At 43.3% G+C, this 17,136-nt stretch overlaps 1 protein-coding gene across 1 annotated transcript; it reads left to right on the forward strand.

The window, feature by feature from the left end:
- Nucleotides 1-5,572: 5,572 nt before the first annotated feature.
- LOC125189791 lies at nt 5,573-9,630 on the forward strand. Its single transcript, XM_048087024.1, has 5 exons — nt 5,573-6,080; nt 6,650-6,975; nt 8,473-8,840; nt 8,883-9,042; nt 9,232-9,630. Exons 1-5 carry the CDS (start codon nt 5,573-5,575, stop codon nt 9,628-9,630), a joined length of 1,761 nt encoding a protein of 586 aa, XP_047942981.1.
- Nucleotides 9,631-17,136: the final 7,506 nt, after the last annotated feature.

The raw sequence follows: 17,136 nt of genomic DNA on the forward strand, positions 1-17,136 counted from the left end.
GACTGTTGACATAGTTATATTCACATTATAAACAGGATCGATTTCACTAATTGATTGTTGACTGTTGATATGGCGCTGGTGGTACCAGTCGTTGCCGTTAGCCATCAAGAGGCCGCGGCCGATGAAATGCTTGGAGCCCTGCTGCTGGAGCCAGGATTTCACGGAGAGGCTGCTGTATTTGGACAGAAGCTCTTTGATGAGGTGTGTTTCGGTGAGGCACAGCCGTGGCTCCACTCCGTTCCAAAATATGAAGCGTTTTCCTGAATGAATAAATGAATGAATGAATGAATGATGTGTGGTATATATATATATATATATATACTGTATGTTTTGGACCAGAGGATGTAATGGGGGAGGAGACGGGAGATGATATCGTGGTGGAGAGAAAGGCAGTCGTTGGCGGTGAAGTTGGGTCCATTGAGGAAGAACAAGTGCCTCAACAACAAATGCCTGATGTTGATGACAGTGGTGTTGGGTCTTCCCAGAACCTACTCCCAAAAGAATTCATACAGAATGTAGTGAAAAACATTAATCACATGAATTACGGGAAGATCAATCTTGTCAAGGTCCTTAAAGAAGCTCCCTCACACATCAAATCTAATTTTTTATTTGGATTGGTGTGTGATATGGCTAGATCTGCACTTGGAAGCCAAACGACTCCACTTGAATCTGTGGCCGACAAGTTTCTTCATTTGTCCAAGACGTTCCTTCAAGACAAGCCTGATACTTTTGATCACTGGAAAACAATATCTGAATCAATAGTTATTGCTGAAAAAGAAAAGGAAGTTCTTGAAGATTTGACTGAATTTCCAACTTTTAAATTTGGACATTTCTTTGATGAAGTAAGTACATCATTTTGTTTACATATGTTTCTCTGAGTTGACATTAGATTACTCCTACATTTTATATACTAACATTGTAGAACTAATTTACAAGCAGTATGCAGAAGAAAGAAACAGAGAAAATATCCCTACATCGCCAGGTTATGATCCTAAAGGGGTGAGCCAATGAATCAGCCTCTCCTATCTCACCACCAGCTGCAGGCCCAATGGATGACGCACAAGTTGAAAGGAACAAAGAAAAACAACAGGAGAAAGGGAAAGAGAAAGAAGAGAATATTGTTAAAATAAAATAACTAAAACTAAGATTAAATAGTATATTGTTTTTATAAAATGACTGAATTGTTGTTGACATGGCTTGAAAGTGTAGTTGACATTTGGTTATAATTGTTGTTGACATGATTTGTATGTGTTGTTGACATGACTTATAATTGTTGTTGACATGGTTTCTATGTGTAGTTGACATGGCTTATAATTGTTGTTGACATGACTTATAATTGTTGTTAACATGGTTCTATGTGTAGTTGACATAGTATGTAACATAGTTGACATGGCTTGTACGTGTAGTTGACACGATATGTACCGTAGTTGACATGACTTGTATGTGTCGTTGACACGATATGCACCATAGTTGACATAATTATATTAGTTGTTGACATGACTAGTATATATAGTTGACATGATTTTTAACTGTAACTAACCTTAAAAACATGAATTATAATTGAGCATAATTAAATTATATGTTTAAGTAATCTTAAATTATATGACTACATCTCCATGTGTAAGTAATCTTAAATTATATAGTTGGATGGGTTTTAAAACTATTATTGTGGATTCTGAATTTTGAACTTAGCAGTTATATCAAATGTTAATCAGTTCAACAAATTGTATTGAAATGTCAACAACCTATAACCAAATGTCAACAGCTTGTATAAAGTGTCAACAACTCAGAAAACAAATATTATAATTAATAAAGAAAATTATAAGATAGATGTCATTAGAGAGCAAAATCAAATATCAACAACTAATAAGATAATGTCAATAACTTTTAGTATATGTTAACAACTAAAAAACAACTCTGATTGTTGTTGACATGGCTTGTACGTGTAGATGACATGACTTATAATTGTTGTTGACATGGTTTCTATGTATAGTTGACATGGCTTGTACGTGTAGTTGACATAGTGTGTAACATAGTTGACATGGTTTGTACGTGTAGTTGACACGATATGTACCATAGTTGACATGACTTGTATGTACCGTTGACACGATATGCACCATAGTTGACATAATTATATTAGTTGTTGACATGGCTAGTGATAAGGCTAATTTCATGCGTCGGTTATGTGATGAAAAATCACCAATTACTGGGTCTAACACAATTTTTAAGCCAGGTGTGTGAAGGAATTCGCTAGGTCCAGGAAGAACTGAAGGCAGTGGACCAGCGGAGGAAGGAGACGAAAAGTGAGCAGAATCAAGGAAGAAAATGGCTAGACGAAGGGAGTCCAAAGCTGAGGGTAAAGAAGACTATTCACACAAAAGAGCCCCTGCTGGACCCACTTCCACGCCTATATAAAGAGGAGCATGCAACACACAAGATATACATGATTTAGCTCTCAGCTCACACACACACTCACACACTTGGGAAAAATGGGGATTCTGGGGTAGTTTAGAGGTTCATCTTCGGGAAATTCGGTTGCAACACCGCCCTCAAGGAGGGCGAATATACAATTGTTTACTTTTCAGCTTTTGCGTTTTGATTTCCGTCGAACTTCACCGTTTCGAAGTCGATTGCTCGTTTGCTACTTATCGTTTATCTATGAATTTTGTTTTAAGTCACGATGATGTTGATTTTGAGTTGATTTACGTTGATTCTATGTTTTGAGGTTTTGTTTCGGAGGTGGATTGTTATTCTCTGCGTTGGATGTTTGTGTACTTGGTCTGGGAAATCTGAGTTGATCTGTGGTTATTGTTGTTAATCTGTGGTGAATCGGCGAATCTGTAGTTATGGAGATGATTTTGATCGGAGTTTGTCTCGGATGCTTGGATCCGGAGTGGATTTAGCATCCGAAGTGTGGATCTGAACAGGGGAACTGAGTTGTGCATGGATCTTTGATTTTCTGCTTTCGTTTTTTACGTTGCTTCGTCTAGTAGCCGTAGATCTACCTTAGTTTTAACTGTTCTTCGGTTTTGTTGCTTTTAATTCCGTCTGCTTCGTTTCGATTTACGTTTTCGCTCTATTTTTACTGGTTGTTTCATGCCAAATGTTGGAGAAGATGATGTCGTTGTTAGTTAGTCCTTTAGTTAGTTATTTTGCAGCTTTTCAACCGTACTCTACCTTTTCAGAAAATGGTCCCCACCTTCAGTTGTTTTTCCAGTCCTAGGTTAATTTAAGAAATAGTTCTTTCGATCTAGTAATCGTCTCGCTTATTCCGGTTTTATATGCATGTTTTTAAGTTTATGCCTAGATCTAGTTGTTAGAGTAACATATTTCAATTACCAAGTCTAGGATAAAAAACTCAACCCTAAAATTGCGTGGCAGCAGCCAACACAAAAATAGTCCCCAAGTCTTTGAACATGTTTACTTGCGCATTCATCTCTGTGGAATCGATCCCTACTTCCACGTACTAGTTTGTTTTAGCTGAACGGGTTGAGGGTTTTTGAAGAGGAAGTTAAGGAAGTGATTGTGTGCCCGACGACAGGTAACTCAAGGTTCTCTGAGTTCCTTAGACCGTTTCTTCAGTATTTTTAAGAATACGCTTTCACTAACCATCATTAGCTTCTAGACACACAAAAAAAACAGCTCTTCAAATGGCGCTGTTGCTGGGGATGGATGGCGTAAATTGTTTACGTGTTTGAGAATTTGGTGTATATAGTTTAATTTATGTTATTTGTTCTTCTTGGCAGTTTATGAACGCGGGCTTCCATTTCGGAAGTTGAGCTAGTTCATCTGGGTCAGGGACCCCCGATACAAGTGGCAGGTCACGGAGTCTACATCCACTGTCACCACCAGATCAGGGTTAAGGACAGTAGATCCATTCCCATTCGAATCATAAAGTGAGAAGGAATGGAACTCATCGGGAGAAGAGGTCCCAAAGTCGTCTACAGAAATAGAGTATTCCGAGACCGAGAGAGGAGAAGACGTAAACATGGCACACTTGGAGGATCCCGATCCGGAGATAGGTTCACTCACCGCGCATCTGGACGGTGATTTCGCCCATGCCATAGTCTCGAACCAGCGCCGGAGGTCTATTGATATCAAGACAAATGTGCTAGGAGTTTTACCCACATTCTCTGGGCGAAGGAATGAATGTCCTTACGAATTCCTAAACGAGTTTAGTAAGTTGTGCAGCATCCAAAAGCGACCCAACGAGGCGACTGAGGAGGACTACCGTTTGTGTGCAATCCCATTTGCCCTTAAGGGGGAGGCTAATACTTGGATGCTGAGGCTCCCACCAGACTCGATCAACACATGGAAGGATTTCAAGCTGGAGTTCTTGGATGATTTTTTCCTGTCCAACAAGACGAACACTCTGAAGAAGGAAGTCCAGGAGTGCAAGCAAGAGTATGATGAGTCTCTGAGCTCTTACTGGTCCCTGTTCAAAGGACTGTTGGATGCTTGTCCGAACCACAAGATGATCGAGGCATAGACTTATTATCCGTTTTACGAAGGTGTAAACCCTGAATCAAAGGATTTGATGAATTCCTCGAGCGGGGAAAATTTTACCAAAATAAAGCAAGTGAAGCCAGAGAAACCTTAGGGAGATTGATCGAGGCGAAGAAGGCCTATGATAACCTGCAGAGCTTTATGAGAATTGGATCAGCCAATGCAGTGACATAGCAAGATGATAAGAAAGTGGAGGCCAGGATAGATAAGTTGGAGAAAGCACTGTTGAATGCAATTGAGAAGTAAAACCCTCATGCCCCACAAGAGAATGAGAAACCCCCAGGTCTAGAGGAAAGGCAACTTCAACCTTATTACGGTCAACCCGGTGAAGGAGAGTACCAAGCCCAGGCGAATTCGATGGGGAGCTGGAATCCAGATGGAAGTTGGAATCAGGGAAGGCAAAAGGAGGCCCCATGGAGAACTCACCCTAATTTTAGATGGACTAACAATGATCAAAGTCAACCGCCTCCACTGCAGATCACAAATTATGCACACCCTCCAGAGAGGCAGTCCAACTGGTCAGGGAGGAATCAGGAGGGGCAACTGCAATTGGGATACATGAATCAGGATCATACTAATTGGGGAAGCAAAAATCAGAACAATCCAGAGAGCTCCTATGTGCCACCACATCAGAGGAATAACCAAGGGAATTACCAAAGCTCCCAACCTAACAATCAAGGGAATCAAGGATATGGCAACCAGTACAATAACCACCAAGGGAATCAAGGGAATTATCGGCAGAACTAGGGACAGAACCAAGGTCAAGGGTCGAATTCGAATCAATTCAACTCCAAACCACAAAGGAGTTTGGATGACATGGTCCATGACCTAGTGAATTCACAGCAGTTCATGCAGAATAACCTGCATTCCAACAATGACGTGGTGCACAAACTGCAAGACGCCCAGTTGGAACACAAAGCAGCCATGGACATGATGGCAAAGCAGCTGTCTCAGATTGCGGTTTCTTTAAATGAGATGCGGGGAAATGAAGGAAAACTTCCTGCCACCGTCAAGCCACCTGACCGAGCAAACATTAGTCAGATCACCTTGAGATCCGGGCGGGGCAATGAAGGACCGACGCTGGAGATCGAGGAAGACGTACCCGCACAGACAAGTAAGGGGAAGGAGAGCCAAGTGTTTCACAAGGACAGCCCTACCCAGAGAAGTTCATGCTCAGGATGACCTCCAGGAGGGAGATTTAGATGGATCTTTACCTCGAGCAGCTGATCCATTTTTCCTAGATCCAGAGCCTGAGTTAGAAAGTAAGGGAGTGAGCAGGGAAACTGGCGAAACCCCAGCTGGGAGTTCCACAAATGCGGTAAAGCGAGCAAAGCCGTTTCCATACCGAGGGGAAGCCAAGAAAAAGAAGGATGATACAGAGGACCTCATGGAAATTTTTAGCAAGCTGGAAATCAACCTGCCTTTCTTGCAAGCCCTGAAGATGCCTGCCTTTAGCAAGTTCATCAAGGAATTCATAGCTGGGAAGACAAAGCCAGACGGAAAGATTGTGATCGGGGAAAACGTATCTGCTGTGATACAAAAGAGAAGGATGCCTTCAAAATGCACTGACCCAGGTATGTTCACATTACCCATTTCTCTAGGGGACATCAGAGTCGAGCATGCCATGTGTGATCTAGGGGCGTCTATAAATGTTTTGCCACTTTCAATCTACAAGAAACTGACAGGAGTTAGGATGGTCGCTACCAAGGTGGTAATCCAGTTAGCAGATAGAACTTGCATCTGTCCCGAGGGTGTGTTAGAAAATGTCATAGTTAAGGTGCATGATTTTCTATATCCTGCTGATTTCTATGTTATCAAAATGAATGATAATGAGTCTGCTGAGTCCAGTGGCGTGCTTCTAGGGAGACCATTCTTACGCACTGCTAAGACCAATATCGATGTCTTTGATGGAACGATTTGCTTGGACTATAATGGGAAAAATATACATTTAGCATAGATGAAGGAATGAAAAGGCCATTAGATGTTGAAAATTTGTATGCTATAGATGTTATTAACCCCCTGGTCCAAGAATATCTTGAGACTGAATTGATACAGGAACAAATTGACAACTCGGAGTTGAGCCATTTAATCGACCGAGAAGTTGTAGGGTGGTGTGCAACAATGAATACAATGGAATTGACAGATGAGGAACTAGCAGAAGCCATCATGAAGTTTTGCAAAAATCCCGAGTCAGCTAGATCAAGGGGATCGGCCCATGTGGCCAGTCTGGAGAATTCTCCTGGGTCTGGGAATGAGACATTACCTGATATTGCAGAAAAAAATTCCTTGCCCCAGGAGACGAACGACACAAAGAAGGAACTAAAGACATTCCCAGTGATAGTCAACAGTAACTTGACCAAGGAGCAAGAGAAGGAATTATTGGAAGTAATCAAGCGGAACAAGAAAGCAATAGGATGGACCCTCTCCGATTTAGTAGGAATTAGCCCTGATCTCTGCATGTTAGGTTTGGTATACTGAAAAGCATGTTTCGAGCAAGTTTCGTGCGAATAGAATCTTGCTTGTATACGTAAAACTCTACAATCCACTTTTAACTCGATTCAGTATTATTCGAGCAGTCTCGCACGAATAGAATCACTATTATTATTACATTGTGTTTGCTTGTGCATTTATAAGATGTTTTACAAACATTTAAATGCATAAGAAGTAAACAAAGTCTAAGTCTTTTGCTTAGTAGACCGGTTGTGGGCGTTGTCCACTTTAAGGTAACACGGTCAGATCTATGCAATGCTTTGCAAAAGAAAAAGAAGAATTTCACAACCTAGATAGACTTTGGCTACCTATCATGAAAGGTTGCAATATCAGTCCGCATATTTCTAAGCATTACTGAAATAAGATGACATTAGTGTGGTATAGCACTGAACGGATCTAACAGCAAGACGTGTCTTTATGCTATCTACTGAAAGACTAGGTCTTGATAAAATGTTAATTTCTTAATCTGCATATGTTAGCATTGAGCATACGGTATTGGTTATGCACTACTTTGACTTATCAAATTGTGCGGGTTTTTCGCAACCCAATAATCCTGATATATTGGGTAGTGGTGATTAATATCTAGCGGTGCTAGGATTGCTATTATGTTGAAACGTGCGCGAGGTGAGTCTCGTTTGATAATGTCTTCAAGAGGAGCTCGAACAAGGTTTTATTATTCGGAAAACTGGCCAGTTGGAGTTTTATTACTCTATGAATAATAAATAAATGTTTCTTGCTAAGTCCACTCTTGGAATTAATAAGATATTAATTAATTAAGTCCATAGCAGACATTAATTAATTAATGGACATTTATATCTTAAGCGCGGGAAATAAATAATAAATAACGGAAACCCGGATTACTTGTAATTTCGGATTTGGATGGGGAGAGTTCAATATTACTTCTGTAGTGGCTGCTCGTAATATTCCAAAATAAGCTTGTATTAAATTGTGGGTTCAATTTAATTAGTAAAAAGCTAATTGGGGGAGCCCATATCCAAAACCTTCCATAGATCCCTGTCTGGGCCCAAAAGGAACTTAATATAAATAGGAGAATAAAGGAGACAGAATTAACACAATTTTTATTCTCAAAATTTTCGAAAATTTCAAAAATCTCCAGCTGTGGAGAATTTCGAATTCTTCACCTATTCTCAAAAGGATTTCTTCTGTCTTCTTTATTTAAGTCCTAGTATTTTGATAAGATCAGCCCACCCTGATATCGAGATACAGTTCGGGAACCAGAGAGAAGATCCGTGGTCTAGTATCGAAGATCATCACGTGGAGAAGGCGCGAGCAATCGACGATTCTTTGGAGAATCAAATCGGTAACTCTAAACCGTAGAAATCATGTTTTAGGATTTATATTTTCTAAGCATGAATTATTTGCGTTCTAGCATGCAATTATCTGTTTAACATGTGAATTGATTAATCGCATAATCGGTCAAATAGATCCGTGTCTGATTTATTTGTTTTGTACAAGTCTTCCGCTGTGCAAGGAGCACCAAACCCTGATCACTGCATGCATCACATCCGATTAGAGGAGGGTGTGAAGGCTCACCGAGACGCACAACGGAAGCTGAATCCGAACATGCGGGAGGAAGTTTTGAAGGAGGTGTTGAAACTGCTCTCTCTAGGGATCATCTACTCCATCCCGGATAGTGAGTGGGTCAGTCCTGTCCATATGGTGCCCAAAAAGTCTGGAATACAGGTTGTCAAGAATGAAAAGAACGAGTTGGTGCCCACTAGGCTGGTGACTGGGTGGAGGATGTGCATCGACTATAGGAAGCTGAATGAGGCCACGAAGAAGGATCACTTCCCCCTACCTTTCATTGACCAGATGTTAGAAAGGTTAGCTGGCAAACAGTATTTTTGTTTCCTTGATGGATACAGTGGCTATTTCCAGATCTACGTTAACCCAGAGGATCAGGGGAAGACCACGTTCACGTGCCCTTTCGGTACGTATGCATACCGAAGAATGCCGTTTGGGTTGTGTAACGCACCAGGAACGTTCCAGCGGTGTATGATGAGTATTTTTTCGGATTTGCTTGAGGTATGCATTGAGATATTCATGGATGATTTTACCGTATACGGGAATTCATTCGACACTTGTTTGGCCAGCCTTGACCTAGTATTGAGAAGATGCCAAGAGAAGCACCTGGTTTTGAATTTCAAAAAATGCCACTTCATGGTGACTGAAGGTATTGTCCTGGGTCACGTGGTTTCTGAAAGAAGGATACAGGTGGACAAGGCAAAGGTGGATGTGATATCGAAGTTACCTTACCCCACAAACCAAAAAGAAGTTAGAGGCTTCCTGGGTCACGCGGGGTTTTACAGGAGGTTTATCAGGGATTTCGCAAAAATCGCGCAACCACTCACCCATCTGTTGCACAATGATGTGGAATTCATCTTTGATGAAGGATGCAAGCAAGCTTTTCAACCGCTCAAGGACAAATTCGTGTCAGCACCAATAATCAGGGCGCCAGACTGGAATCACCCTTTTGAGATAATGTACGACGCTAGTGACTTTGCTGTAGGAGCTGTCCTAGGTCAAAAGATAGATGGGAAAAGTTATGTGATCTTCTATGCATCCAAGGCTCTAAATCAAGCTCAGAAGAACTATGATACCACGGAGAAGTAAATGTTGGCTGTCGTGTACTCGTTCGAGAAGTTCCGACCCTATTTGCTTGGGTCGAGGGTTATTGTTTTCACAGATCACGCAGCGATAAAGTACTTACTGGCAAAGAAGGAGTCTAAGCCAAGGTTAATCCGTTGGGTATTGCTTTTGCAAGAGTTTGATTGGGAACTGAGAGACAAAAAGGGAATAGAAAATAGAGTAGCCAATCACTTGAGCAGAATTTTTCAAGGGGAAACGGAAGAGGCCATACCCGATGCTTTTCCTGAAGAACTTTTGTATTATATAGGGGAATTCCCTAGACCGATAAGTTGGGAGGCAGTTTTGGCATTAACCGGTCTAGGAGAATCCGACAAGGGGAAGTGAACACTAAACGCAGAACCATGGTTCGCTGATTTGGCAAACTACTTGGTCACGGGAGAGGTGCCAAGTTCAGAAGAAATTTCCCGGGCCCAGAAGATGAAAATTAAAAGTGAAGCCAAATATTACTTTTGGGATGATCCTTTCTTATGGAAGATGTGCTCAGATCAAGTTATCAGACGTTGCATTCCCGAATGGGAACAAAGAGATATGCTGAATCATTGCCACACCTTGGCGTGTGGAGGTCACTTTGGACCAAGGAAAACAACGAGGAAAGTATTGGATAGTGGGTTCTACTGGCCGACGCTTAGTAAAGATGCCTTCGAGTTTTGTCAGTGTTGCAAAAGGTGCCAACAGACAGGGAGAATTTCAAGGAGGGATGAGATGCCCCAGGTCCCGGCGATTGTCTATGAAATCTTCGACGTGTGGGGGATGGACTTCATGGGACTGTTTCCATCATCCTATGGGAACACATATATATTGGTCGCAGTGGACTATGTGTCTAAATGGATAGAAGCCAAGGCCACCACGACATGTGAATCGAAGGAGGTAGCAAAGTTTCTGAAGGCCAATATCTTCAACAGATACGGAGTTCCTCGAGCCATCGTCTCGGATCAGGGAACACATTTTTGTAATCGCACCATCGAGGCTCTGATGCGGAAATATGGTGTGCACCATAGGGTATCTACCCCTTACCACCCTCAGTCTAACGGCGAAGCAGAAATTTCTAATCGAGAGATCAAGGCAATACTGGAGAAGACAGTCAATCCCTCGAGGAGAGACTGGAGTAAGAGGCTCGGTGATGCATTATGGGCCTACAGAACTGCTTTCAAGACTCCTATCGGAATGTCGCCTTATAGGCTGGTGTTTGGCAAAATGTGCCACCTGCCCGTGGGTATAGAGCACAAGGCGTACTGGGCAGTCAAGGAGATGAGTATGAAGCGTTCAGCTTGTGAAGAGGAAAGGAAGTTACAGTTACAAGAGCTGGAGGAACTAAGGCTAGAGTCTTATGAGTCTGCTATGTGGTATAAGGAAAGGACAAAGTTATGGCATGACAAGAATCTCCGAGTCAAGGAACCATGTGGGACAGAAGGTGCTCCTTTTCCAATCCCGGCTCAAGCTTATGCCAGGAAAGTTGAAGTCTAAGTGGATCGGTCCATATACCATTGTCGGCCTCCGCGCGAATGGAGCTGTAGAGATCCAGGGAAGTGCCTCTAACTCTATCCCTTTCCTTGTTAATGGTCATAGAGTAAAGGTCTATAGGGATAATTCTGAGTTGTGTGTAGTGGAGAAAGTGCCACTACGCACACTCCCTATTATCACCTAGATGGACAAGGAAGTGTTCTCGATGAATTCCCGGGTCAGGTAAATTAGGTTACAGTCTTTTAATATATACACTGAACCAGGGGATCTCGGGAATACTCCAACAGATTGTGTAAATAGTTTAATTGCGTTATGTAAATAAGTAAAAATCCAAAAAAAGAGAAAATCTAAATCTTCCAAAAATATTTTCGAAGCACCAGACTCCATAGGAAAATTGTTTGTCTTGTATTTTATCCTCGACCTGAGAGTCTTGTTTTTCCCTTTTTTATATATGTGTAAAGTCGTGGTCAGGGAAATTAGCTAGGGGAAGGAAGTCTAGAGAAGGAATTTTAGGGGGGATGGAGAAAATTTGAATTTCAAAATTAGCCGATATTTATGGGAGGTGTACGGTTGCTTACATCATGCCTGCAACCGCACCATCTTTTCACCAAAAAGGCTAACCACCAGTTTCTCTCTCCAATAATTCCAAATGACGAACCGCAGATTCTCTCCCTTCTCTCTACTTTGTTTCTCTCTCAAGAATTGCAAACCCTAACCCGATTTCTATCAAGTTTTTTTTGATTTCAGATAACAGTGATGGATCCAACTCACACCACAAGGAGTTCACGGCCGGAAGTGTCAGCCACAGGATCGGAAACCGTACAGGACCAATACGACGCGGTTCTTCTGGCGGAATTAACGCAAAAACTGGGGAGCGTCAAGAAAGCGAAGGAGGTCTACGCCCTATTCTCAGCCAGCCTGATGACACCCGCGGCTGCCGCACCACCGCCGACGATCCCTGTTGATTCGACGGCTCAAACCGCAATTCCCCACGACGAGAGGCCTCAAGCTTCAACCAGAGTACCGGACTCTGGTCTTCAACAGGCGGAAACCGTTCCAAGCACAAGTCTACTGGAAGCGGGCAAGAGGGAGGCGACGGGTGAACTGGCGGCAGATGGTGGGCTGAATGATGGTGATGAGAAGGTGGAGTCCAAGGGACAAGGAAGTGAAAACCCTAACTCTGAGGGTGAGAAAAAGGGGGAACCCCTGTTCGAGAGGAAGTTGCTGAGGGGGAAACCCCTGTTCTGGTAGAGTTTGCTGAGGGGGAAACCCCTGTTCCAGAGAAATTTGCTGAGGGGGAAACCCCTGTTTAGGAAAAGTTTGCTGAGGGGGAGACCCCAATGGAGACCGGGGATGAGACCCCGAAAGATTTTAGGGGAACGACCCCTGAGCCAATGGAGGAGGGGGCAACCCCGAGTGATGTCACGGGGGAAACCCCTGTTTATATTGAGGGGGGGGGGACCCCAATGGTGGATGATATGGGGGAAACCCCGCAGGAGCCTTTAAGGGAGACGAACCCCGACGATACTGGAGTACCATAGCCCGTCGAAGAAGGGCAAGATTTGATTGTGGACCTGGTGGATGACCAGGATGAAGACGAACCAAGGATTGACGAAAGAGCAGAGAAGCGGAGGGCCAGGAGGATTCTACTAGACGAAGTGGACGACTTGGCCTATTCTGAGAAAGAAGAGTTCACAGCCCGAGGCACAGCAGTTGATGAGGCGGAGGATAGCCGCCTGGCCAAGGAAAGGACAAGGAAAGGGAACCAAGCAGCTGCGACCCAGTCAAAGCTGTCAAGGAAAACTCCATCCGTCAAGGAGGTTGAGGAGCCACTTTCCCCACTGACCGAAGTTCCCTCCACCGAGGAACGAGCCGAGCCTACTCCTGGGTCCGATTCCGAACCCGGAGAATCTGATGGTCAATGAGATGCTTTGATGATCAGAAAAGGGCCGCCACATACAAAGAGATATGCAGCGCAGGGAAGATGGCAAAATCAGGGAAGCAGTACAGCTCCAAAGAACTTAAGATGATTGCATGCGATGAGGAGTTCCGCGCGTGTATCTACGTGATAAGGCTAATTTCATGCATCGGTTATATGGTAAAAAGCGTTACAATTTGCTGGGTCTAACATGTTTCCTAAGCCAGGTGTGTGATAAAATCGCTAGATCGAGGGAATGCTGAAGGGAACGGTCTAGCAAAGGAATGAAGTGAAGTGAGCAGAATTAAAAAAAAAAGAAGGCGTGACGGAGGGAGTCAGTAGCTGAGGGCAACAAAGTCTATCTATAACTCGCTGGACCCCACTCCAACGCCTATAAATAGAAGAGCATGCAAAGCACAAGGATATCATTTTTCACTCTCTTTTAGCTCACACACATAACACACACTTGGGAATGGGAGATCTGGGGTAGTTCGGGTTACGAAGGTTTTATTTCTTTAGAAGGTCTCAGTTGCAACACCGTCCGCGTGTGGACGAAGATACAATCTCTTTTAATTTCAGTTGTTTTGCACTTTTGCGGTCGAACTTCACTTTCGGGAGTCGACAGGACTGTTGATGTTACTTGTTATCTTTTCGCTTTTGTTGGTTTGCGTTTAGTTGTGATATTTTGAGTTGATTTACGTAGATCTTGCTGCTGAGAGTTTATTTTAACAAGTATTATGTCGATCTCTGTTTTATTTTGATGTTGTGGTACTCGATCTGGGAATTTGGTGATAGATCTGTGGTTTATTGATCGATTGGAGGTTGTTGTTTAAATCTGAAGTGATGAAGTGTTTCTGTTGGGAGGAGTTTGTGTCGGACGCTTAGATCCGGAGTGGATTTAGCGTCTGAGGTTGGATCCGAAGTGAGAAAAGGAAGTTGTTGGATGGATTTGAGTTTTCTGCTTGTTCCCTGTTTTACTTCGTCTAGCATCTGTAGATCTGTTCAGTTCTTCATTGTTATGCATCAATTTGATTTAGATTTAGTTTGCTCTGCTCTGATTTCGTTCATGTTGTTTTTCTTATGAGTTTTTTTTACGCAATTTGGTTGAAGAAGATGATGTCGCCGTTAGTTAGTACCCGAGTTAGTTATTCTGCCAGCTTTTCGTCCGTACCCTGCTTTTTTCAGTCATGGTCCCCACAGTCAGATTGTTTCCTAGGTCTAGGTATTTAGAGTAGTTTTCTTAGATCTGGTGATTGAGCAGTTAATTTTCTTGCAACGTTCTCTTGTTATTTCGCCTAAGTCTAGCTATTAGCGTAGGAGTTTTAAGATTTCCAAGTCAAGTTTAATTTGTTTCCTCAACCCAAGAAAAATGCGTGGCAGCAGCCAACACCAAAAACAAGTCCAAATCCTTGAACATGATTATTACGCATCCTTCTCTGTGGGATCGATCCCTACTTCCCTATACTAGGTTTAGTAAAGTGGTTGAGGGTTTTTGAAAGAAGTGCTCTGTGTGTCCGACGACCAGGATTTCCTACGACCAACGAGTTCCTAGACCGTGTGATCTAGTGGATTTGCTGGACCAAGGGAACCTGTTTATTTCCTTCTGTGTGCACCGTGAACACATATACGAACTTTCACTACGCGATCGGATTTGAGTGGTTATTGAAGCACAACCAGGCAAAGGTGTTGGTGGACTTAGCTCGAGAGTTTTTCTCAACGTTCCGACTAAAGAACACTTCTGACATCGACACAGACTCCATCACATTCAGGCTTTTCAACGAAGAACATGAGATGAGCATCAGGGAGTGGTCCTTGAGGATGGGGTTGTTTTCCAAGGCCGATGATGACGAAGACATCTGGAATGAGAGGATGGTCGGCATACCAAAGAACACACCAGGGTTTAAAGTACAGGCAGCATGGGAGCTAGTCACCCACTTTAATGCGGGGGCGTTCAAATCCAGCTACTCCAAAGCCTCCCACATTGAAGACCGCATCCTCCGATTCGCCTAGACATTTATTAGCTATAATCTGATGGGAACGGCGAACTCAGCTCTGACAACCACTGACCTCTACTTCACCTAGTGTATGGCGAAGGGTGTGAAGGTACATCTCGGCTACTGGTTGGCCCAAGCATGTCATCAAATGACAAGCAATCCCGCGCGACATATGTACACATGCCATCTCCTCGGCGCTTATCTCCAACGGAACATCAACATGAAGATAGCCAAGACCGCTCCTCTAGTCGTGATGTGTGAGCCCCCAGAGACATTTAGCGTTGAATATTTCTTTAACAAAGGGCTGCTCCAGGCACACGGCAAGGAAACCTTCTTCTACGAGGTGGGAGATAAGGTGAAGACGGAGTCGGAGGCTGTGGAGGCTGTGCCCAGTGAGGAGGTTGAGGAGTTGAAGAAGGAGATGCAAGTGATGAGGAAGGAGATGATGAAGGAACTCGGTGGGATGCGGAAAGAATTGAGCGGGGGCCGAGAGGAGATAAAGGCGCTGCGGGGGAACATTGCAGACCTGGCAATGAAGTCCTCCAAACAGAATGAGCGGATAGCAGAAGCCGTGGAGCTGATGATGACAATGTCAAAATGGGTGGAGAAGACACTCTCCCTGACCCAGCAGAAGGCGCTTCCTGGATCCAGCAGTGAGGTCAAGCAGCCCGGCCAGGGCAGTTCCTCCATCCAGCGACCCCCACACCCGCTCAAGCCAGTGGTCACCCCATCCGCGTCCAAGCCAGTGTTAATCCCATCCAAATCAAAGTCCCTGACGTTAAAGAAACCAGTGTCCGATCAGCAAGAGAAGGAGGAAGAAGAGCCGGAGCTGCCGGCGAAGAAGAAGGTGAAGATGACCCGACCCGAAATCCCACCCCGGTCTGGCGTCTGGCTCTCGAGGGGGCCAGACCCAGAAATGAATTGCCCCCCCATGACCAAGTAACTTTTATTTTCTGTATTAGCGTAATTTTTGTTTTTTTTATGTATGTGTTATTGTCTGTGTCTATGTTGATAATTGCTATATGTGTTTACCTTCTCCCACTTAGCCCAATGCTTGGTCTAAGTGTGAGAAGTTTATATTTTCTGTTTTATTGTGTCTTCTCCCACTTAGCCCGATGCTCGGTCTAAGTGTGAGAAGTTTTATTTGGTTATGTTGTTTGTTTTATGTTGGATTGCCTGCCCTGTTTCCCCCCTTCACGACGATGGCTTGGGGACAAGCTTGAGTGAAGTGGGAGGGAGAGTGGAGTCAATGCTTGTATGTGTTTTAAATGTTAAGAGTCGTTAAGTCTAGGTTTTGTTTGTGTCGCATGAGCTGGTGAATATAATACGGCATGATCTCCTTAGTGAGAGAAATTGAAGACATGATGTATTTCAACTTAGAAGCCTTTTCCTTTAATAAACCGAGGTCAGTCTGGATGAAGTAAGAACGATAGAAGATGCCTTAGCTGACTTAGTTGTGAAGCCCCACTATAAGAACGAGTTATAAGCCTAAAAACAATTTTGAGCTAACATATGTAAAATGGGGCCGCTACTGAATGCTTAGGGAGAAGAGTCATGGAGGAGGAAAAATAGGGGGAAATTGGGTTATGAAGGTATAAGCTGGACGAAGTCCAGGTCTTTGAAAGGAGTTATAAGCTAGACGAAGTCCGGAGGAAAAAAAAAATAGAGGAATAAGCTGGACAAAGTCCATAGAAAAAAAAAAGAGAAAAAAAAAGAGGAGGTATAAGCTGGACGAAGTCCAGGGGAAATATGTCTAAGGGCAGGAAGCAATAGTAACCTGACCCAGGAATAAAAGGGGGAACGAGGTGTAGAAAGGAGAAAACTCTCATAACCCGACGCTTCAGTGGTATGTCATTAACTTATGAGAAATTTGGTCCTAACATCCCTGTGAGGAATGAGCGATCGAGTGAATCTAACAATTGGGGAAGTAAAAGGTTATCTTGACGAACTGACAGATTGATTAGGTAGAAGAAGGGAAGGGGCCAATTTGGAGAAGTGCAGCCTGTTGGATTGACCTTAATCTTGTGGGGACGGTTGCCTAAAAGTTGAAGCTAGTTCATGCATATGTGTTTATGTGTTTTTCTTTTAAGTGTTTGT

This window comes from Salvia hispanica, chromosome 5 (assembly GCF_023119035.1).
Source record: "Salvia hispanica cultivar TCC Black 2014 chromosome 5, UniMelb_Shisp_WGS_1.0, whole genome shotgun sequence".
Lineage (NCBI taxonomy): Eukaryota > Viridiplantae > Streptophyta > Magnoliopsida > Lamiales > Lamiaceae > Salvia > Salvia hispanica.